The sequence below is a fragment of the Anser cygnoides genome, chromosome 18 (assembly GCF_040182565.1).
Source record: "Anser cygnoides isolate HZ-2024a breed goose chromosome 18, Taihu_goose_T2T_genome, whole genome shotgun sequence".
Lineage (NCBI taxonomy): Eukaryota > Metazoa > Chordata > Aves > Anseriformes > Anatidae > Anser > Anser cygnoides.
This window is the reverse complement of record NC_089890.1, coordinates 5,251,479-5,273,647: the sequence shown is the minus strand read 5'-3', so window position 1 is coordinate 5,273,647 and position 22,169 is coordinate 5,251,479. Positions and strand designations below refer to the sequence as shown.

Below are 22,169 nucleotides of genomic sequence, written 5' to 3'. Positions count from 1 at the left end.
CCAAGCAGTACCTGACAACAAGGCTGGGATGGGAAAAAAAAACAAGACGACGACTAGCTGTAAATGCCATTCTGTGTGTGTTTAAGAGTAACATCTTTCATTCCAAAGGTCTAGTGCTTCTGAGTGGTTCGTAGTCGTTACTTGCAGAATTGTTTCCAGTACCTGCGCTAGCGGAGTCTGAGTTACTGGTACTAGTCTCTGCAAGTTATTCTATAAATAGGGTAAGCGTTGTGTAATTTTAGTCATGGTATAGTCAGTTAAACATGATGATGAATTATCTCTGGAAAAATGTAAATCATTTGACATCTTTATATAAATTGGCATAGGAGGAACACATGAGGAGTGTACCCTTAGGTAGGATTTCTGTATTTTTCAGAAAATACAGGGTTGCTTTTTAGTGCTTCGCTGACATATACCTGGTGCTTGTGAAAAATGCTGGGTTGTTGTGTCTCTTTATTAATGGTGCGTATCGTACCTTCAGAATGCAGAACTGCAGCACATCCGTTAATATAATGATGTCTTTCATTTGCATAGTAGCTTGTAAGTACAAAATGAAGATGGATGGCCTGACTGATCTATTTTCTTTCTAACCCAGTGGCATTTCAGGCTGTGGCCTTCAGACCCCTGTCACTCAGGTGCTACTTCTGTGCTGCCTTCCACAGACCCCTTAAAAAATAGCTCTGTTGTGAGAAGGGTTTAAGTCTGTTTTTTATATATATATATATATATATAAAAAGGAGGCCTGGGGAGTTCTAGGGAAAAAAAAAGGACTGAAAAAACACTGATTTCACCTGTCAGAACAGAGGAAACCTCCCTAGGTATCCTTAACACCAGAAGGGCCACTTGATGTCTGTCTCTGTAATTGCTTTCTTCTTAGCTTACAGTGTGCCCAAGTCAGTTATTGAGAAAACCTCACAAATTGCTGTGTTTTGTTTCGTTCCTGTTTTCCTTTTTTCCTACTCATGTCTGCTTCTTTTGGCCACGACTTCTGTTGGCAGCAAGCTGCCTTGCGGTGCCTCTTTTCTCCCTCCTGTCCTCATCCCGTGCTCATCTTCTCTGATCAAACCCTTCCACATACAACAAAGAGTAAAACGAAAGCTATCAAGTCACCCTTCACATCTGTTTCCGTCTCCCCTGGCAATTTCTGTTTCCACACAGCTAAGTGACTGGTTAATTCCTCTGAAACGTCGCCTTGCGTGACCTTTGGATGCTTCCCCTCCAAGGCCAAGCGGCTGTTCGACTGTCCTGGACAACTGCTGCTGCTCAGCTCATCCTCCGGTTTCCTCAGGGCTCCTTCCCAACCACCAGCACCTCCTCTTCCTTAAACACTGCTCTCCCTCTCGCAGGCCTTTTGCTGCCTGCCATCTGTGGACGTCCCCTGTTTCTTGTTTCAGCTGCTCCAGCCTTTGCTTGCTCCTCTCTCTGGTTGGGACTTCCTCAGTATCCTTCCTCCATGCCTCCGTTCTTCTGCTGGAGAAAATTGTAGCAGCACACTAACTTCATGAAAAATTTCTTCTCTTTTCTTTTCCAGACAGCGCTGCTTGCCAGCTATGCTGATTCTTAGCTTGTTTGCTGTTCTGTTGTTGTGGACTTTTTTTTTTTAGTTTATTTTTAAGATCTCGTCTGCTTTTATTAAAAAGAGAAGGTCTTCTCTTGCTTTCCTCTTGGTACAGAGCAGGTACTCACCTGCTTTTCAATCCCCCTGCCTTATGCATCTCATGCTGATGCAGTGTTTTCTCCGAACCAGCTGCAGTGTTTGGCAGGCGTTGGACCTCAGCTACTCACCTATTTATCATGAGTTTGGCTGACATGTGATTCGTTAATACCTTGGTTTCTTTATTTGTAAACCAAAGTGGTTATATGCGTCACGGATTGCAGAAATTAATTGCTGGAGGTTAACTGCTGATCTCCTTTGGGAAGGTAGAGAAACACAAGAGCCCCAAACCTCACCTGCCAGGGCAGTTCTGAAGACATGGCTTAGGTAGGGAGCAGGGCAGGCAGCCCGCTGTGTGACTCCCCACGTCATGCTGCGGGCTGCTAGAGCCCTGTGTTGCTTCGTGTCCCCACCATAACTGGAAAATAGATCTGAAGATCTTAAAACAAACAAACAAAAAATCTACCAAGCCTGATTTAATAAAGAGGCGAGGCTCGTTGTGCCATGGTGCTTCACACCGAGGAAAGAAATTTAGGTGGGATTTTTTTTTGTATTTGTTTCTCCTTATGTTTTGTGGTTTCTGAAAATAACCTTTCTAGTAAAACTGTTATTTCATTTGTGCTCCGTAGAAGCTATACATGGCAAAGAAAATCAGAATCAATAATTGAAAGAAAACAGAATCCTTTCTTTGGGATGCTCCTGAGGGTATGGCTTGTAGGTGAGAGGAAGCGATTAACTGAGGATCACACCAACCCAGCTTTGTTGATTGAGCAGTGTTGCCACGGCTTTTAAGAAAGTATCCCGAATAGACTGCGTGGTTTGTACTGCTGCTGTTGTTGATGCATGTTTTTAATTTACAGCCAGTTGCAACAAGGCTTGAAATGCTATTTAAATGGCAACAAAAGAGAAAAATATGCAAAATTGTAAAGAAAAAAGATCGCTCTTTCACCTTCTTAAATTTTTGTCTAAGTGCTTCCATGCAGAACTGTTTACCCACTGCACCCATGCCTTGGTAGGGGAACTTTGTATTTGCATGCGTGGTTACCATTAAAATATTCCTCAGCAAGAGATCTTTGTGCCGTATGTTAACTGCTGCTACAGCAGTGCTCTGTGAAATGATTAGGTTGGCAATGTGTTTGGTTGCGTTAAAGAAAAAAAAACAATCAAGTAACTTGCAAATAGTAACTTGTCTACAAGCACAGAATGTAGAGAGATTCCTTACATCTGTATTTTCAGTGTCACTGGCTTAATCTATAAAGGAGGAAGCACAGATGAGTGCTAGAAGTTAGTGCTCGAGCAGCTGACTTTCCTAACCATCCCTATAAATGTCAGTGTCTGGTACCCCTTCAGAAAATTGTATTTCCTAAGGCTTCCTGACGATGTCCTAGACTCCCATTGACTACAGACAGAAGAGTTGGAACATCCATCTTACATTAGCGGTGGGCTGTGCCAAGATCCCTGATGTAACTGAGCTGTGCAGTTGCTTCCTTTATTTTGGTGAAATATGAAACACAAGTTTGGCTCTGTTTTCTCAAAGCATCTCACAAACTGATATCTTTATGTCCCGTGCTACATCTTTTACATTTTCTTTTAGGGATGATAAATTGGTTTCACGTAATAACTTTCTTAATTGTCAGCTCACAATGCCTGTTTACATTTTTTCTTTGTGTGTATCTAGAGACGTGTGCTAAATTAATGGGAAAGCAATTAGCCAAACTCCAGATTCTGTGCTTGACTGACGCCTCTAACTGTGAACATTATAGCTGGCTGCCTGGTCTGCACAGCTTCTGCTTGGCTTCTAGATGAAACCGGGGATGAAGATGCTAAATCTCTAAATAGTGTAGAAAACCCTGGTGGATTCGCTGGAGGCACGGAGGCTAACGTTTCCCTGATGATACACCAGGAGGGGTTGTGATGGCACATTATAGGGTCCAGTCTAACTGCAGTTCTGTACTTGTGTACTTGCTTTCAAAAAAAAGTAAATGTGTCCTAACCTGACTCTGGCATAGAGCTGTTTTCCCATGCATTTTTACCTCCAGCTCTCGTTTTTGTACCAGTCTAAATGTGCTTACACCGTAGACACACGCTCAGTTGGGTTTGTTCAAACTGTGTGTATAGGAGCATGGATGGAAAACGCGAGCTTTGGAATTGGTGTTCTGGCACAGGTTGCGTTGCAACTGCCCCTGGATGGCCTGAGTGGAAATCAGGATTTGAAGCAGGCCATTTATCACTTACAAATGACAGCCATAAAATCTTGTAAAGAAAGAAAAAGGGGAAAAACCCAACCCAACCCTACACTGAGCTCAGTCACCAGAAGGGAGCTCAGGGCAGAAGGAAAGCCAGGCTCCCACAGTCGTGTTCCCCCCTCACCCTTGTGCCTGCTCGGCTCGTGGGACCCACTGCTGGGCCGCTTCAGCTCAGCCACCCGGTGGAGACCTGCTCGCTGCTGGATTAATGAGTTTAATTGATTTAGTGAGTATTAGAGCTGGCACAAAGGAAGGGGTGGAGACCTCACGGTGGTGATACGGATGTGCTGTGCAGACTCCTTTTCACGGTTTGAACCAGCCTACAGCCTCGCTGCCATGTTTGTGGCAGCTCTGGTATATGCTCAGCCACGTGATGAGCGTGGGCAGGGTCCTGATGGGCTGAAAATAGGTGGTTTGACACCTCTCCATCCCCAGCTTTTTGCTGTATCACTTCGCTGCTCCCATCGCTGCACAGCCTCACGGGTCCTTGTCTCGTGGTGGGGCTAACTCAGGGCGACGTGGTGGCCCGGGTTACCCAAAAGGGTGAACACCAGTGCTTGAGTTTACTTCAAATGATCGTAACAACTGCAGGCTTAGTTAAGCCTTCATGTTGTTTTGCTTATACCCCAGGCATATATATATATTTTTTAAATGTTGCAGTGTAAATGAAAAGTTCATGCTGGAGGAGGAATTTCTTCCTCTTTAACTGCTCAGAAATGCATTTAATGACAAGTGGTAGCAAAAAGTAGAAATATATAGACTGATGGCAGTGCTTCCTGTCAAGAAATAGATTATGGAGACTTGGGGGAGTAGTAGGCTGTTGTTCTCAGGGAAACTATTAAATTGCTGCAGAAACCTTACTCCGAATGATAGGGACTGTATCCTGTTTCTTATCAAATAAAGATGTTAATCATCTTTTATTAGTTGTCATACTGTACTTATCACCACGGTGTCTCCATAAATACATCTGGCAGCCGCATTTTCCAGGCCATTTATCAAGATTTATATCCTGGAAGTGGTTACTCCGAGGCACCATGTGTTCATGCCTGCAACGGGCTCTTCTCAGAGCTAACGCTTCTGAAATGACTCTGCCTCGAGTCGGGTCCTAGCCTGGTCCTGTCCTCAGTTCATTCTCTGGCTACCCGTCTGGGCCACCACATGTTGTGGGAAGGGACAGGGAACCGCAGAGGGAATGCCATGACATGACATTAACCCCTCTTACGGTGCTTGTTCGCATTCCTGACTCTTGGGTCCAGTGTGAGTTACTGCTATCTCAGAAGCTTTTCTGGTACCTGTGACAATGCGTGGGTGCTGTCTGGTAGCTGCAGGGGTGGGATGAGTTTGCGTGCTGTTACTGACCGTGTCGGTTTTGAAATTGTGCAGAGAGAGGCTGACTTGCTTTCGGTGGTCATCTCCTCGTACCTGTAGTAATGGTAAACTAGAGAAGCTTTTTGTTTTTCTCTGTATCATTGTCTTTTCCTGTTGGCAGGGCGTTGGGGATGGTACGGAGCCTGAAGGCTCTCAAAGCCACACCGCAGTTAATCAGCCCTACGGCAAATGGCAGGGCAGCGTGAGGTCTTGCATTAGTGGTGTCCGGGGGAATTTGGAATTAATAGGAATGGGTATGTTTTATACGTTGATTTACTTCATCTCAGAGAACAATGCAGTGGGGTTGTTTTGTTTCTCTGGGAGCTGAGTCACACTTTATTCACTTCTTTTTTTTTTTTCCAAAAGAGGACAGCCATTAATAAATCTGTGAGCGATGTGACAAACATGTTAGAAGGAGTCAAAGGGATTTTTTCTCCTCCCACTGCAGATGAGTCAGCAATTACAGTATTGTGAAAGAAGATCAGCACCGAGTTTGTTGTCTGGGCATGGTAAACGTTTACACCTTAAAAACCATTTATACTAGCGGTGTTCTTAGTGCTGGCTTGTGTAAGTGGTCTCCTGCATAGTGGAGTGAGTGTCAGAAGTTTTCCCTAAATGCCTGTCCATCTGAAATGCGACTGTTTGATCAGAACAGCAGATTTCTGGTGGTTTACTAAAACAGATATCAACCACTGTTTCAATTCTGTCTTCCTTGCAAGGTAAGATCCTCTGAAAACCTCTCTGTCAGGTGTAATTGCCACGTGAAGTAGTTTTATCCTGTTCTGAACTTTGTGGCTGTTTTGTACACGTGATGGCTAGATCTGGGAGCGTGGACAGGCTTGGCAGAAGCCTTCCTGCACAAACACGAAGGCTCATTCATATTTTCGATGTTACTTTGGTCAAGAAGAATGGAGCTGCCTGGCTCTTTATTGGGACTTTAAAATACTACTGGAGGGGAGTAGCTGGTGCTGCTGGAGGGTTTTTTTTATGGGCTGAAGGAGCCTCCACTGTGTCTGCTTGAAACACCTTTCTGCTGCCTGCCTAGCTTACCACTTAGCGAGGTAGCACAGACTGATGAAATAAAAGGAGTGGCAAAGCTCACGTGAACGCTAACATGTTTGACAGATGCATTGTTTAAGCATAAATACTGTACTAAATGCTTGAAAAGCTTTGCCAAGGGATCAAGTTGGACTGTGACTGCAGGGTATGTAGATCTAGACTAGCTTTAAGCTGATAGTGGTGTAATCGTAGCAGCAATGACACTCGGCACAAGCTGTGAATCCTTTTAGAGAAACCTGACCAATACTTGGATGCTTAACCTTTGCTGAGTTTTGTGCTGTCATCACCATGCTCTCTTGTTTGCTCAAGCAGTGACTAGCCTGAGTAAATGTACACAGCCTGTAGAGTAAATAGACCCTCCATAAACCCAAGAAGTCATTGAGTTTTATTTCTGCCGAGACTTTTTTTTTTTTGAAAATGAGCCTCTTATAAAGAGCGGTTATAAAAATGGAAAATTGTTAATGTTAAAGCAAGGGAGAATAAGACAGAAGCACAAAGAGATCAAGGAGCATGGTGATGATAGAGATGAGACTAGTAACTCAGTTCCCTCCTTTTTTTTTTTGGTCTCTATAGGTGAATTCAGTGTCTCTGTTCACTAAACTGTAACTTGCTTGCTGTTGACTTACAGGGAACTCAAACTCGTGTTTCTGAGCAGATTCGCCGATGGTGGCGGTAGGACGACCACGTGCAGCCAAAATACTTTCTCTGGGTTACCATCCATCGTGATGTCTAGCTGACTCTTCCTACACTGTGATTGATCCACTGCTGCCCTATTTAAATTAGCACTTAACTGATGGGGCAGAGGGGGTGGTGATACTCTTGGAAAAAATGCTGATAGTGTTTTCCAGAAGCTTTGAGGGATCGTACTCCTCACTTCCCAAAGCATCAATGGCAGGAATTAATTAGAGGAAAAACTAAGGACAACAAAACCCCACGTTCCTTGGGTTGAAACTTGCGTGGAGAAGGTCAAGTGTGTGCACAAAACTGCAAAAGGCTGGTTAAAGGGTAAAGGAAAAGGACCTGCTGCTGTGGTGAGGGGTGCAGGAAAAGCCAGGCTACTGATGGAGGTAGGGGACTGCCCTTGGGAGGTGAAGGTGCTTTTGGCAAATGTAAGATAAATTACTGGGGAAAAGAGTCCAAGCCCACTTCTGTGCATACAAACCTATGTAAATAGCTGCATTCCCGTGATACCTGATGCGAGTGACCGCTGTTCCATTGCATTCTAATTTAAATAATGTTTAGCTAAGCATAAACTTAAAACTAGACTTAAATTACCTGGGGCCAGAATGACTAAATGTGTGGAAGAGGTGAGGAGCATTACTCACCACGTGAATCGGGCTTATCAAGATTGGGAGGAGGTGAGTTGTGATTCCCCTTCACCGAGGGTGAGGGGAATGTCAGGGGACGGAGGTTTGGACTCCAGAACAGCAGCTGCCTGGTTTTGTGTCCGAGAAGAAAGGCTGAGGGTGGCAGTAACAAAGCAAGGAAGTAGCTAATGTGTTGTGTGCCCCATAGGAAGGGGAGAAAAAGAGGGAAGTGGTAGTGGAGAAAAACAGAGAAGGAGAAACAATGTCTTCGCTTCTTTTTCCCCTTATAATTCTGCATGACGACCTTCACTGTGTAAACACGCTTCCAGGATGATTTGGTTAAAAAATGGTTGCGCATCAAAGATAGAGGACAACAAGTTGCTGTACTAGCAAGTACTACATGACATTTTTGGTAATCAGCGGTTGACCTGAACCTGGAAACGCTTTCAGAGTTGTTTGCTGGCCGTGCACTTGGGCGCTGTTGCAGAACAGCAGTGCCAGCTGTCGCTGCGCTCGGGGTGGCAGCTGCCCCAACCTCAGCTGGTGGGCGCAGGAGCGAGTTCCTCGGGGACACCTGCAGCATGCAAGCAGCTCACTTCAAACGCCGTGGAGATGGTCATACGAACGGCTGCGTGGGTTTTTACAGTACCACACCAAACATTATCTAGTTGTTAATTAATCCTTGAATAGCTAGAAGTCACGCAAAGGACCCTTGTTTTCTCTAGAAGAGACTCATTCTCATCTCACCTTCTCCATTTCTTTAGACTTTAATTATTTAAATGTTGTGTTTCTTTGAGATCCTTACTGTAGCATGTCATACAGTGCTTAAAACAAGGAAAATAAAGAATAGGAATAGGCATTACTGAGACTACAAGTTACAGTGGAAAGTTAGATACTATTTTAATAGCATAATGCAAGCTGTTCTGCTTGATGTTATGTATTTATAATGTGGTTAGATGTTTAATGTGCAGTGCTCAGTTGAATGTTTTTGATACTGCAATTGTTGATTTACTGCAATAAAAAGTTATTATAACTGATATGCTGCAGCAAGGCTCAATTCAGCATCTTAAATGATACGTGCATTTGACTCCACCACCAAGTTTTAATGAACGTAGCATTAAATTTGTACTGGATTCTTGCTTGCAAATGTTTAGTCAGTACAGAAGGAATTAGGGATGTCAAATAACCTTCAGCTGTACCATAACTATAAGTTGTTGGGCAGATGTAACAAGGTCTTTGAAAGCCACAGTGCCCAAAAGAGGGAACTGCCTAAAAGTTACTTCTGCAGAATTGCTGGTAGTGATTTTGGCAAGCAGCAGCACATCTCCCATAGCACAGCTGCAGGATGGCCGTCTTTCCTTCTCTTTCTGGAGCCTGGCTGTCACCACTGCGTGCAGTGAAGTACTCGGGAAAGAAGATCTGTGACAATGCAAAGGGTTTTGTTGCCTCTGAAAATGAGTTCTCTGTCCTTAAATAAAACTAAAAAAGTGTATGCTGACCAATAAGCTTTAGACGTTTGTCCAGAAGAGGTAAATAAAATGCTTGATGCTTACAAATGCAACTTTGGGGAAGCAAATAATTCTTTTCTTCCTTCTACACCACTCCCCACCCCCTTTTATTTTCCCCTTCAGTTTGGTGTGCTGCTGCTCAAGTGTATAAAGGAAAACTTTGCTCCTTGAAAAGAACACCACTTCAATTTTATAAATCAGGAATTATTTCTGTTCAACTTGCTTACTAAAAAAAACGTACTTTTGGGTGCCACTTACCAAAGAACTGCATTCTTTGGATTATGTTTTGCAAGTTGTTTGTTTTAATCAAATCTTTAAAGCAAATAAAATTAAGAAAAGCTATTTGCAGTCAAAATACATGTACTGGTGGCAGACTTTTAGACTGCAAATTTATATAGCACTGTAAATGTGGCTCCAATATAACATCGTGGTGGATAAAAAATTAGGGCTATTAGGAAATAAGCATGAAGAAGAAAAAAATGCTTGAGACAGAGGTATGGAAAAAATAAAAAGATATGGCTGCCCAATCATAACAGGAAAAGGAAGAGGTGGAAAGTGACACGAGTGACTTATGTCTAGCAAATATTTTGGAGGCAAGTAGTTTGTGTCTGATCTGTTTTTCAGATTTCAGCTGTAGGACTGAACTCTTGATGTCATGTTTGACATTCTAAATATCAAGTGGAAAGCTTTGTGGTATTAATTTTATAAATAGACCTAGTACACAAAAATAAACTTAGCAATAATCGGCTTTGTCTGTCTTAATTCAGGAATGGTCACTACATGTTTGCATAACTGGAAACTGTCATAGATAAAATTTAATCCTTTTGGGAGCTGATTTGTGAAGCTGCGTTTAAGTAACTAGTCACATACAAGACGCGCGTGCTTGTTCGTGTGTTTGCCTTAAGTTGAAATCTTGCAGTGTGTTGGTTTAAGAGAAAGTTCGGTCTTTTTTTCACTGTAGTTTCTTGTTACGTACTCCAGTAGTCTCACAGTCTTCTTGTAAATGGATGACTCCACTTGTAAGTGGATTTTGCTGCCCTTCTTTTGAGTTCTTCTGCCTGGTTAAGCCACGTAATAGCATGCAGTGTGTTTTATAATGTTAAACAGGTAGATGGTGATCCCTGCTTCTGACATGACGTACCTATGTGACATCCGTGTAGTTCATTAGAAACAAAGCTGGTAATTCCCTTGGCATGTCTGACTGCCATCAGTAGTCCCTGATACTCTGAAAAACACCTTATTTGCAGCTAATTGTTGGCCAAAGTGACTTCTTGTTTGCTTGCTTCATTTTCAGTTCAGACTATCAATTTTAGTTTGAACTCTTCTCAGTGCTATTTCGGGAGTTACCAAGTGGGTCTTCAGGGTTTTGGTTTGCTTCTTAATAATTTAAGGCCCAAACTGGGGAGTTAGGCCTCCCATATTGCCTCTCTTAGGGGATACAGTGTGCTCCCTGCCTCCTGGGGGCTGGCGTGTAATGGCGGCTCCTGTTGTAGAGCTGTTCGCTGTGCGCTTCATCGATGTCCTCAACCACTGATGGCTGCCACTCTGTGTGGGAGATGGGGGCACGGGCACAGTGACTCTGGCAAATTCATGAACACTGTCATTCAAAAACGAATGGGTTTTGGTGGTTTGGGGTTTTTGGTCATCTTTAACCAAATCAGCCTATGATGGCAAATAAAAACTTTTCTTTCTCAGCTCTTTTACAGAACTGAGGTGATTTGGGCCTAACTTCCGAGCAAGACTTCAGCTATAAATGACAGTGATCTAATTGAAAATCTCTGAGTGTCCGTTTCCTGCCAGTGACTTCAGTGCTTTTCCAGGCAGACTTTAATCCGTGTAATGTAGCCTGCGGTTACCTGCAGCTGGCAGTTTGAATTTGAGTTCGTTCTAGAAAGTGGAGTGTCTGTATTGCTGTCGTACAAATCATATCCACAGAAAAGGTGATCTTTTTGTGAAAATATGACCATTTACACTTAGTAGAGAAAAGGTAGTTGTCATGATGTCTTAAAAAAAAGTCTGCTTTTCTTTTTACACATACGCATTTCTGGAGGTTGACATATTATATGATTTATTGTCCTCAAGTGCGTGTGTCTTGTGTTAGTGAAATGCGGATAATGCTGGTGCGGGGAGACTCCTCTTCTGTGTATGGAACACCAGGATCTGTCCTGAACTTACCTCGTATGGGTGGTAAAAACACTTTGAGCCTAGTACGTGAACGAAAGCAATAATGCTAACACACAGTTGCGCTGATGTGTGGCCTGCAGTTCTCATGTGTCACTGTTTGCTGTTCCCAGTGCCTACAGCTGGCCTGGCAGCAGCCAGAGCGCTGTTGTGCTGGATTATTCACTTTTTTCTTTTTACGTGCAATTGGCAGGCTGGAGAGAAAGGCCACGCTGTAAAAACAAAAACACTTGAAGTTTCATTTCCATTTTCTGCTTGGGCGGGAGGGTTTAGGAAGGCCGAACCTCTTGTTGGCCTCAGCTTAAAGTGTCCGCTCTTGTGATGTCCTCTGCCCTCTGTCCTCAGCAGAAACAAGTCTCTTCTTCAGAAGAAATTTAATTTGCTTGCTTTGCACAGCCGAAGTTTGCTTTCTGATGGGAGCGGTAGCACAGCCGCTGTTGTGAGGTCTTCAAAATGGCGGTCATACGGTGAGCGATGCCTAGGTTCCTTTTTGCTTTCTTTTCAATTTGTGTCTATGGCTTTGGGCACCTGCCCGGCCGTGGCACAAGCCAGCCTCCCCTAGGCTTTAGAGCCTGTCATAGCATCCCTTCAAGAGCCAAAGCCGTGGCACCAGAACCACTTCCTCCAAGTCCGGCCTGTCCCTGCTCTGAGGTGGCGGCGTGGTGGCTGTGGGGGCTATGCCAGGCGCCTCCAGCCCTGCCGCCCGGCTGCCTTGGCTTGCAGCATCGATCTCTCTTGAGCTAGCAGGGAGTGGAAGCGTAGGCTTACCCTTCTGCAAAAGATTGAAGGCAGCTCTTTAGCCTTGGGAAGTGCTTTCGAGCTTGGGCCTGGCTCCACGCGTGCTGTTTCTACCCTGGTTTTGATCCAGCCACTTTCCGAGCTCCTGTGAAGCTTTCCTCTCAGTGAGCTGTCTTTGCTTCAGGTTTCTTTTGTGTTCTGGAGAGTACCCCTGTGCAGTTTGCCTTGCAGAATCCAGATAAGAGAGGGTGGCCGGGAAAGCTGATGTCTTGATACTTAAAGTTCAATTGAAAAAGCAAAACTAAAATTTGTTTGGTTCTGTAGCTACATATACCTTTTATCCAGCATGGAGTTGAACAGATAACTTAAACACTGCATTTTATAATACCATAGGCCCTCATAAACAGCAATCAGTAAAACATACCCTTGCTTTTAAAAGATCCTTTTGTTCGTGTCTGCAGTTACCCTAAGTCATCTGGTACTAAAAATAAATATAACTCACACAGCCTCAATGGCGTTCACCAGCCAGCATTTTACCACTGTAAGCTGTAGATCTGCTGCCACCGCTTTGTGAGTCTAAACGTTTGCTGCTGCTGAAGTTGTGTGGCCGTCGTACTACGTTTTCCCTACTTGCTTTTAGTGGTAAGTGTTTTGGGTGGGCTATGTAAGCGCTTCTGATGGATCAATATTTTGTGTATCTAGTCTGTGCTGTGTAGGGACTATAACTGAAACAAAGTGATTCAGCTTTTTCTACCAGACAGAGTTGGAACACGTCCATAAAATGCTTTTGCAGAACAGATAGAGGATTGCTTAGAGGAACATTGTTTGCTCAGTGCATTGCAGCATGGAGGTGGGTTTTGTTTGAGCTCTTCTGCCTCTTGTTTCTAGTTTGAATTTGAATTCTGAGGTGTGCAGTAGGAAACCTTCTGGCACCTAAAGCAGACCTGTACTTCTTGGGGTGTGAAGTAGTTAATATTGCACATGGTCAGTATTACAGGGATGGTGCCTGTGCTTCTCACTCTGTGGGATCTTTATAGTGTCATGCGGTGTGGTGGTGATCATGTTGTAACAGTCTTTAGTGCCTTGTGGACTTCATACTACTCCTTTTGTTTGCCATACCACCAGATCATCTGCTAATGTAGTAAATACTGGAAAATACTGAGATGTATGTGCTCACTTAAGGATTTTTACCTACTGGAAATGGGAAGAATTTGATCTGATGATCAGTTATTTCTCCATAGATTGCAGTCATCTGGCAGTTTGGCTGAATATAGACTGAAAAACCTGTTAGTGGAAGTGCAGAACTGAAGGCAGGAGACATCAAGGCATCATGTTTTAGCTTATGATTTTTCTTTGTAGTTGTTAGCTCAGCAGCTGTCGTTGAGTTTTCTTCAACCTCAGCCTTTGAGAACTTGGTGCTTCGATGCTCAGCCTTCACGTGCAGTTCCTATGCAAGGTGGCTAAATTCCCAATGGTTTGGAAAGAAGCACCAATAGAGATCATTCTGGCACTTTTGTTTTGTTTTGTTTTTTTTCCCCCAATTTCTTCCTTCGGTGTATTTACCGAAGTATGATTTTTTTTGGGGAAATTGTTTTCTATAGAATTCCCTGCCACATGCCCACCTAGCTGTGGAGATACCTACTGCAATTTGATGCTGCAGTCTAAGAACTTATCTTCCCTCCATGCTTAAAGGACTCTCACTAGTTGTTCTGATGTATTGTGGGGCAACAGTTGAAATAATTAATAAATATACTTTAAAAAGCAAAAGCCTCAAACCTCTAAGTTGCAGAATGGGATGCCTTTACTGTTAGTGACGTACCTTATCTTCTGTTTTATTTTTAGTTGCTCTTCTACAACGGGTAGCAGAATTGGAAAAGGTCAATGCAGAATTTCTGCGTACAAAGCAGCAACTTGAGCAAGAATTTAATCAAAAGAGAGCGAAATTTAAGGAGCTGTACTTGGCTAAGGAAGGTAAGTTCTCTATTTTCTGGATTGTTTGAAAGTTTAATTAAACTTCAGCTGCACATAAACCCTATATGAAGAATAACCTTTGTAATGCCGACTACTACTCCCCATTTGCACATGCATACCGCATACTTTTTTTTTTCTCTGGTTAAGGATAATCCTAGTTAGGATTTAAGAGAGTTTTCTTCCAATACTGGGATAATTGGCTACATACCCATTATTAGATAACACATTGTTTTTGATTTGCCAAAAATGGAAAAGTGATAGTAGTCTTAAACAGTTATAGTAAGAATGTAAGAGATGAGCAGGGAGTAAAATTCAATAGGTGGCTATTTGGCTTACAAGAACAAATTTTTGGAATTAATTTAAAAATTTCGCTGCACAGACAGGAGTCAGCAGAGCAACGTGTTGTACATCCAGAAACACCACCCCTGAATTTAATACTAACTCTAAAGTCAGTGTGCTCATTCTCTCTGAACAGCAGTTGAAGTGGCAAGGGGAAAAACGTAGTCTAGATGCTGTGGTTTTCATACTTTGTGGCTAGCTGCTTTCAGATAATATTAATTTCTCTTACTTTTCAATCTGAGCTAGAATGTAAGCAGAAAAACATTGTAAAAATTTTAATACTAGCCAAGGGCATTTATTTCAATAGCACTCTGTAGGAAAATTTAAACCATATGAGCTCAAATATCCAATGAAGACTTGGAGAGTAGTGATAGTTGCTGTTCTGAGAGCCAAATTGGTTTACTTCTAATTCTGATGATTTTCTGTCCTTAACATATGAAAGCAAACCCAAAAAATAATGCATTAGGACTGCAGCTGCTTGTATTAGCTTATGAGAGCAGAAATACAACAGGCGTAATGAAGATCAGATCATACAGAAGGCCTATTTCTTTGTGTTTCTAGCAGCTGGATGAAAGGAAATTTGAGATACAAGACACTGCTGATGAGATCAGCAGTACTTCTCTCTTCTCCAAACAGTCAAAAAATAGAAAATAAATTATGATGAGAAAAAAACTTTCGTATGTACCAGAGTGAAAGGATACCCGAGAAGAATATAACAAGCAATTACTTTCCCCCCTTCCACCAAAGCTTTTTTCCCCCCTCTTTGTTCTCTGAGACCCTTTCCTAAAAATACATGTGGGACAGTGGCAGGCTATCTTTAACACTGTCATTTAGGAACTAAATAACATAAATGCTATAGGATTTTGTGGTGTTTGTTGTTGTTGTTTTAATACAAGGATTAATGTCCTTTTTAGTACTCAATTAGCTTGAAGTTTCATATTCTTTATCAAGTAGTAAGGTCTTGGGCACCAGGCTTGATTAATGGAGATAGCTTGTTGTTTTTGTATGCTGGCCAGATGTTTCTACTAAAAGTTATTGCTGTTGAAATAGGCTACATGGGCATAAAACTATATTCTCTGTTAGTACTTTTAGAATGAATTGTATAATGTGTAGCATTTAAAGCTGTTGCTTCAGATTAACTGAAACCTCAAGAGGATAGTATGAAATTAGCTTCTGGTTGCAACAATTAGGGAAGTAGTGGACATTCAGTTGAATGTATCTCTTTTTCTAGTGGAAACAGGCACAATAAAGAGCAAATTTGGCTGGTTAGTTTTCATATACGGGCTCCAGATAGTGTTCACAGAGTGTTTCTAGTCTGGAATACAAAGTGTTCTGTCCAAATCTGGGGCCAAGTTGGTGTCAAAAATGGGGAAGAACTGTCTTCTTGTCTGTTGGTCTTACCTTTTCCAACTTCATTGCCAGAATGAATTAAATAATACTGAACTAATTAAAAGCATAGTTCACCTTCACCAGGCATGTGCATTCATAGGTTATAGCTACGCTGTCTGATTTGTGGCTGCATCAGCAAAAAGAGTTACTTTTCAAATAAAAGTCAAATAAAAGACAAGGGCAAATGAATTCAAGAAATAATGTTCCCTAAAGATACCTGCTAACATTTGTTCAGTTGTTATAGGTAGATGCTTTACTATCAGCGCTTCCCCCCCCCGCCCTTGTTAGAGCACTGCTCTTTGTCATAGCAACTGTGGATACTCTTCAGATTGAATTTATTAATCAAGCTAAATGGAAATCATACTTCTTTTCAGAGGACCTGAAAAGACAAAATGCAGTGCTTCAAGCAGCCCAAGATGATCTGGGACAATTGCGGACACAGCTGATGGAAGCTCATGCTGAAATGGAGAACATCAAAGCTATAGCCACTGTATCTGAGAATACAAAGCAGGAAGCTATCGATGAGGTGAAGAGACAGTGGCAAGAAGAAGTGGCCTCACTGCAAGCTGTAATGAAAGGTAACAACCACACAAGCTGCTGCCACTGAGGTCAGACACCTCTTTAGCACGCATTCAGTGATTTATGTATGCTCTTGCACAGAGTATGGAGAGTTGCTGTTCATGGCTTGGCAAAACTGAGCTACAGAAGGGACAGATCAAGCATAATTTCTAGGCTTGTCAAAAGGAGCTTGGTTGTTCTTTTCTGGTAATGTGGAGATAGAAGTTAGAAGGAATTGTGGCAGTGGGAACTTCCACATATATACAAAACATTTCTGAGGAACTAGGAATGTGATACTTCATCCTTCATGAAGATAAGTATAATACATGTGATTTGGCAAGTCTGAAAACAGCTTTAGGCTGACAGCATGATTCTCTTCTCTCCTGTGTAAACACAGTTCTGCTGTCAGACAGTCAAGTGTCCCTCCAATATCATCACATGGACTTTTCCCCAGGCTAGTGACTGCATGTGCTGCTGTTTTTCAGTTGTGGGGTTTTGTGTTTTTTTTTTCTAGATGCTTCTGAGCTATTCTGTATTATCTTTGCATGTTGCACAGCTGTTCTCATTTTTGAGACAAACTATATTCAAGGAATAAAATATAGGATGTAAACTGGGGACAGATTGTTGCCATAGCTGGCTGTTTTCTTCAAGGTTCACAAACAAGATCATAATATGCTGAGTCTACAGTCTGTTGGCTGTAGGCACTTTTTCCATCACCAGATAATACTTCTCCCCAAGAGAACACAAATATTCATGCATATTGAGTTGACAAATTTCTTTTTATTTATGATCTACATGAACCTAGATCAAGGCTTTCTTGTGGCAGCTGCTGTACATATGTAAACAAAGACAGCTCCTTACCTGAAGGGTAGAAATAGTTGCATTTTAGAAGAAGTGGGGTTTTAGTAGTTTGTCTGGATAATGTGCTTAAAGGTGCAAAACATGTTGCTAAATAGGATGTTAGATATGTATGCTGTTTTGAAATTAGGGACTGTACAGTTTGGGGGGCTGGTTTGTTTGTATTCTAGCAATGGCCCAAACTGAAATGTAGTTCTTTAGGATCTTTTGTTTATGTAGTTGTTTTCTGGGGTAAGAGTCAAAGGGAAGAGAGGGGAAGGAAGACTTAACTGTTGTCCTACTTTTGCTCAACTATGATAAATCATTGGCTGGTCAGAGATGGAGTTCATAAAGCTCTGTTGTGCATCTTGCATTGAAAGTAAGTTTTGGAACTGCTGTTTTATAGAGACTGTTCGTGACTATGAGCTCCAGTATCATCACAGGTTGGAGCAGGAACGAGCTCAGTGGAATCAGTATCGAGAAAATGTGGAACGGGAAATAGCAGAGTTAAGAAGGCGTCTGTCTGAAGGTCAAGAGGAGGAAAATCTAGAAAATGAAATGAAAAAGGTATGTTGAGATCTAGCTCTCCAGTTAGTTTCAAGATGTATTTGTGTTATGCATGGGTTCGTTCCTACACCCTGCTATAATTCCCCATAAGTACACACAGCCCAGTTCTGCCAACTTTCAGCTCTTTGTTCGTGGAAGTCATCGTGACCTGATCCTGCTTTTGAATCCGTAGAGGTGTTATATCTGATTATGTAGATTCAGTAAGATGGTTCAACTTGAGAAGATGGTAAGGTTTGGTCTTCAGTTGGTAAAAGCAAGAGGCCTTGTGAAGTCTTTTGTTGTTATGTCAATTCAAAATAAAGCCCCCCTTAGATTTTTCTGGAGTGACTGCAGATTTGTAAAGCTTCCTTTACTTTCTGTACCTTTGCTCTTTCTCTCGGATCTTATTACTTCTGAGGTTTTTAACGGGCACTATTTCTAAAACGTCATTGGCCTTTGTTATGAGGTTAGCCATGTTTGTGCAACACCATTCTGCTGCTTTCCTAGAAAATACTGAACCTTGATGCCATAAAACAATAGGCCTTAGACGGTGAAAGGTAATTGTCCTGGAGTTTGGAAAGGTGGTGTTGTTGTTGTTCAAAGATCTGTGACTTTGAACAGTTCATGGAAGTAAGTTGAGGTGCCTTGGGTTGAGTTTGGATTTTCTTGTTGCATTTGAAGATTTGCTATTTGCTCTCCTTCAGGTGGGAAGGAGAATGAACTGGTCCTAATAGATAGGTTTTGAATCTTTGTATACATCGTATTATTAACAACTCGTGTTTAAGTGAACTTGTCTTCTCAGCATGCTTACAGTTCTCTTTAAGGTATTCTAAGATCTTTTTAAAAGGCAATAAATAGTCCTGCGTTGGATGAAGAATAGTCTAACCATCTGATAATGTGCCACGTCACTGCGTTTCCATGTTTCTGCTTGCTGTCAGCAGAAGAAGTGGAGTATTGAATATCACAAATGTTCTAAATATGTTACCTAGTCCTACTGTATAGTAACAAGCAATAAGTGTTAGTGTTTCAAAATGAAACTTCTTTTCTGAGAATTATAAAAGAGGTTCTTGAATATTGCTAGTTTTTATTGGATGTTTGCTGTTCAGTGACACAGTTCTTCATGTAGTCCTTGATTTAGAAAGGTGGAAGTCTGAGTAAAGCCCATTTGACGGTGTTACATCTACTGAACTACTGCTGCTGGAGTTTTAAAGACATCACCTTTTTTAGAGAAGGTTTTAGCCCTAATAGGAGAAAAAAAAGATTTTGATTAAAGCTGGAGGAATTTGATCAGTGTGGTGGGTCCCTTACCAACAAACCCAGCAAATGCAGAGCTCATAGTGTAGAAGTCGTATCAGTGCATTACCAACAAACTGCCGGTAAGAACTTCCAGAAAATAATCTCTCTACTGAAAGTTTTCTAGTAGCTAAAACCTCAGCAATTTCTTTCTTTTTTTTTCTTTTCTTTTCTTTTTTTTTTTCCTAGCTGACTGTGGTGCTCGTGTACTGGTTAGAGCTGCAAGTTGCTCAGGTGGCGGAGCAGCTCACCCAGGCTCAGTAGCTTTGCTGTGAGCCAGTTAGCACTGAAAAGTTTAGGACAGCAGATAAATAGTGATTTCAGGGGTACTTCTTCAAAGGGGAAATCAATGTTTCTTGTGATCCTGAAGGAAAAGGTGATTGGCTTATTAATCTGTGATTAACATGAGCTTGGAAAGGTTTATAAGCCTGTAGAGGAACATATACTTTATGTAATAAGAGGGGGAGGGGGAAAGCTGGTCTTCAGAGTGCAGCTTGAAATAATTGCTTAAACTGCTTTGCATGGGGTTTTTTAATCTTCTTTCTCATTAAACCTGTGAGGTTTTTCCTCAAGGAGACTAAGAATAAGATCAAAATCAGGAAAAGGACATTCAGTTTCACCTAATAACAAACAAGCAAATCCCAAGCCCCCAAAAAGCTGTGTTTGGCTAGCAAAATAATGAATATTCATGCCACAGCAGTCAGTGAGGAAGGATGAATTTTCTCGATCATTTGGATGTACTGTTTGAATACTTGGAATCAATTCCTCATGCAAAATGGTATTGCCATCCAACGGGGCGGTATTTATACTCTGTCCTTATAAGGATGAGGGATTATAAAGATGGATTTATTTCATTCTAAGGCATGAACTTATAAAGAGTTTTTTAAAATAATTTCATCTTCAGTTCCAAGGAATCTCCAAACATCACAAAAATTTAAAAAATGTTGCTTTGTGTTGTAAATAGGCCCTATACCAGCATATAAAATACAACAGTTCTTAAAACGAGCAGAAAACAACACCATTGTCTAGCATTGACAATGTGAGGTGAGGTGTGAAGAATGGACAGCACAGAGACAAGGTCACAAGTGTTGTGTTTCAGTCCAGGACACCAGCCTTGTTGGCTCTCCTGACTTGGTAATATCTCAGTTCAGCTGTGTTCAGTTTGGCTATAAAATCCATTTTAAACAACAGAGAATCTATGAAATTCAATACTGCACCCACATACTTACTAAAGGTTATGCTTGTTGTCTGCATGTTTTTTCCCCTTAAGGAGATAAAGGGTAGATAACAAATGTTGCTCCAAATTCTGAAAATATCTCTTTGAATTTAAAGCTTATTTATTCGGTTGAATGTACAGATTTGATATGTGTGCTATCGCGCTTGCAATGTGCTTGGTTTTCATCCTGGTTTGGGAGCGCTCAGGTCAGGTGGGTAATGTTTTGATAAAGGTCTAATTTGAGCTGTATTTACTAGGTTGTGACTGCTTCGCAGGCAGTCTCCAAGTCTAGTTTGCAAACCTGGCGTTTGGCATTCTCGAGCGTCTCCTTGTCAGAAAGAGCGTGTCTGGTGGAGCACACGCTGTTGTCTGGAAGCAGCTGTGCTGCTCTTCCATGTAAATATATTTCAAGCTGCAAATTGCCGAATGTCTGGAGGAAACCTAGGCATTTTGTGATTTTTATGATAAAGCAACAATTTCTAGGAAATCTGTGCTGAAAACTTCGTGTATGTTCTCTAGATCTCTGTTCCCAACTCAGAAAAAATAAATACCATTCTCTAATGATAATGTGCCTACCTGGTGATTAATCTTTGAGAAAATGGATTATTGATTGATAAAAATCTCTCTTCCTGTTGCTTTGTGATCTCAGGTAGGTTCTTTCAGGTAGCACAGAAGCTGGAAGAGGTCTGGCCATAGCAGTGTGCGCTTCCATCAAGCTCTGTGCTCAGCAGTGACTGGGCTCCATCTGGAACGTGGCTCGGTGGGGAGGCATCCCGCATGCTGCCAAGCTTTGGCTAGTCCGTTTTGCTCAGACCTCACTTTCCATCCAGGCAAGGGGCTGGTTTTGTCGTTGGAGCTATGATGAATCTAGACCCTTCTTGGTACAGCTGTCGCCCTGGGAGCAGCAGAAGTCTGCAGAACAAGCAGGTGCTTTGTGCATTGAGCGAGTGAGAAGGAACAGACCCGTCCCAAAGCGTGTTTGTTGGGCACGATAGGGGAGATAGGAAAGGGAGGGTAATTTGATTTCTGTGGCAGAGTTGGCCATAAGATCTGATGTCCAATAAGCTGCTTTTGTTGTTCATGATAACAGTGGAATAAACTTAGATGAACTGTAAATGCTTAGTCCTACTTTAAGGAGAGATTCTCAATTAGTCTCTGTATCTGTAGGGAGCAGTCAGGTGTGCTACTTGCCTGAGATTTCTCCAGCTGAAAATGCTGGGTGGAGTAACAGTAAAGGGCACGCAAGATTGCTGTGTCGAGCTGCCAGATGAATGATGCAGTCCTTGGGGTGTTGGCTTGGGCTCCTTTTTAGGGTGTTCTGTCTGTGGGGTCGTCCTCATGTCGTGGTCCTCTGCCGGGCTGGGGGGCAGCAGGCTGCTCTGGTCTGGGGAGGGGTTGGGGAGTGATTGCAGAAGCAGTTTTGGTTCTGGTTGGTTGGTTTTCATCAGGTGATGAATAAATACAAGGTGGTAATATGTGAAAACTAGGTCTGTGGCAGTCAATTTTGGAGGAAAAAAAAAGAGAGAAGAGAAGGAAGTGCACGTTTTAATGATGATACCTCTGGAGGAGACTGAATAGCTCCTTTTCACAGAGGCAATGTGATACTGTGACACCTCTTGCCACGTGACGGCGTGGTTTAAGAGACTGAGCTGTTCAGACAGTGGCTGCTCCAAGTAGGTTAAACTCTGTGTGTGCTGTTGTTACATGGAGTAAAAAATAACGACATGGCATATTTCATTCAAACGTGACTTTCAAAAGCAGACTGACCAAGCAGCACTCCTATTGCTACCAGAAATAGGCTGCTCGGAGTATTTATCTTAGTATCTCTTAGTATCATGGTGACCTTTTATGTGAATCCTTCCCCATATTTTTAAAGAAAACATTTGCAATGTGTTGCAAGGACAGTGTCAAACTTCATTAACAAAGACGTAAAAGCTAGAGTACTTTTTCTATCACATG

The 22,169-nt window shown here is 42.1% G+C and overlaps 1 protein-coding gene across 2 annotated transcripts in view; it reads left to right on the top strand.

Annotated features, from left to right (window-relative positions):
• RABEP1 (rabaptin, RAB GTPase binding effector protein 1) overlaps positions 1–22,169 on the top strand; it is a 50,212-nt gene that overhangs the window by 4,636 nt on the left and 23,407 nt on the right. For both annotated transcript variants that reach the window (XM_048068113.2, XM_013189921.3), the window contains exons 2-4: positions 13,904–14,032; positions 16,135–16,338; positions 17,562–17,722. In XM_048068113.2, coding sequence (XP_047924070.2) covers positions 13,904–14,032; positions 16,135–16,338; positions 17,562–17,722 — 494 coding nt within the window. The remainder of the gene's footprint in view (positions 1–13,903; positions 14,033–16,134; positions 16,339–17,561; positions 17,723–22,169) is intronic.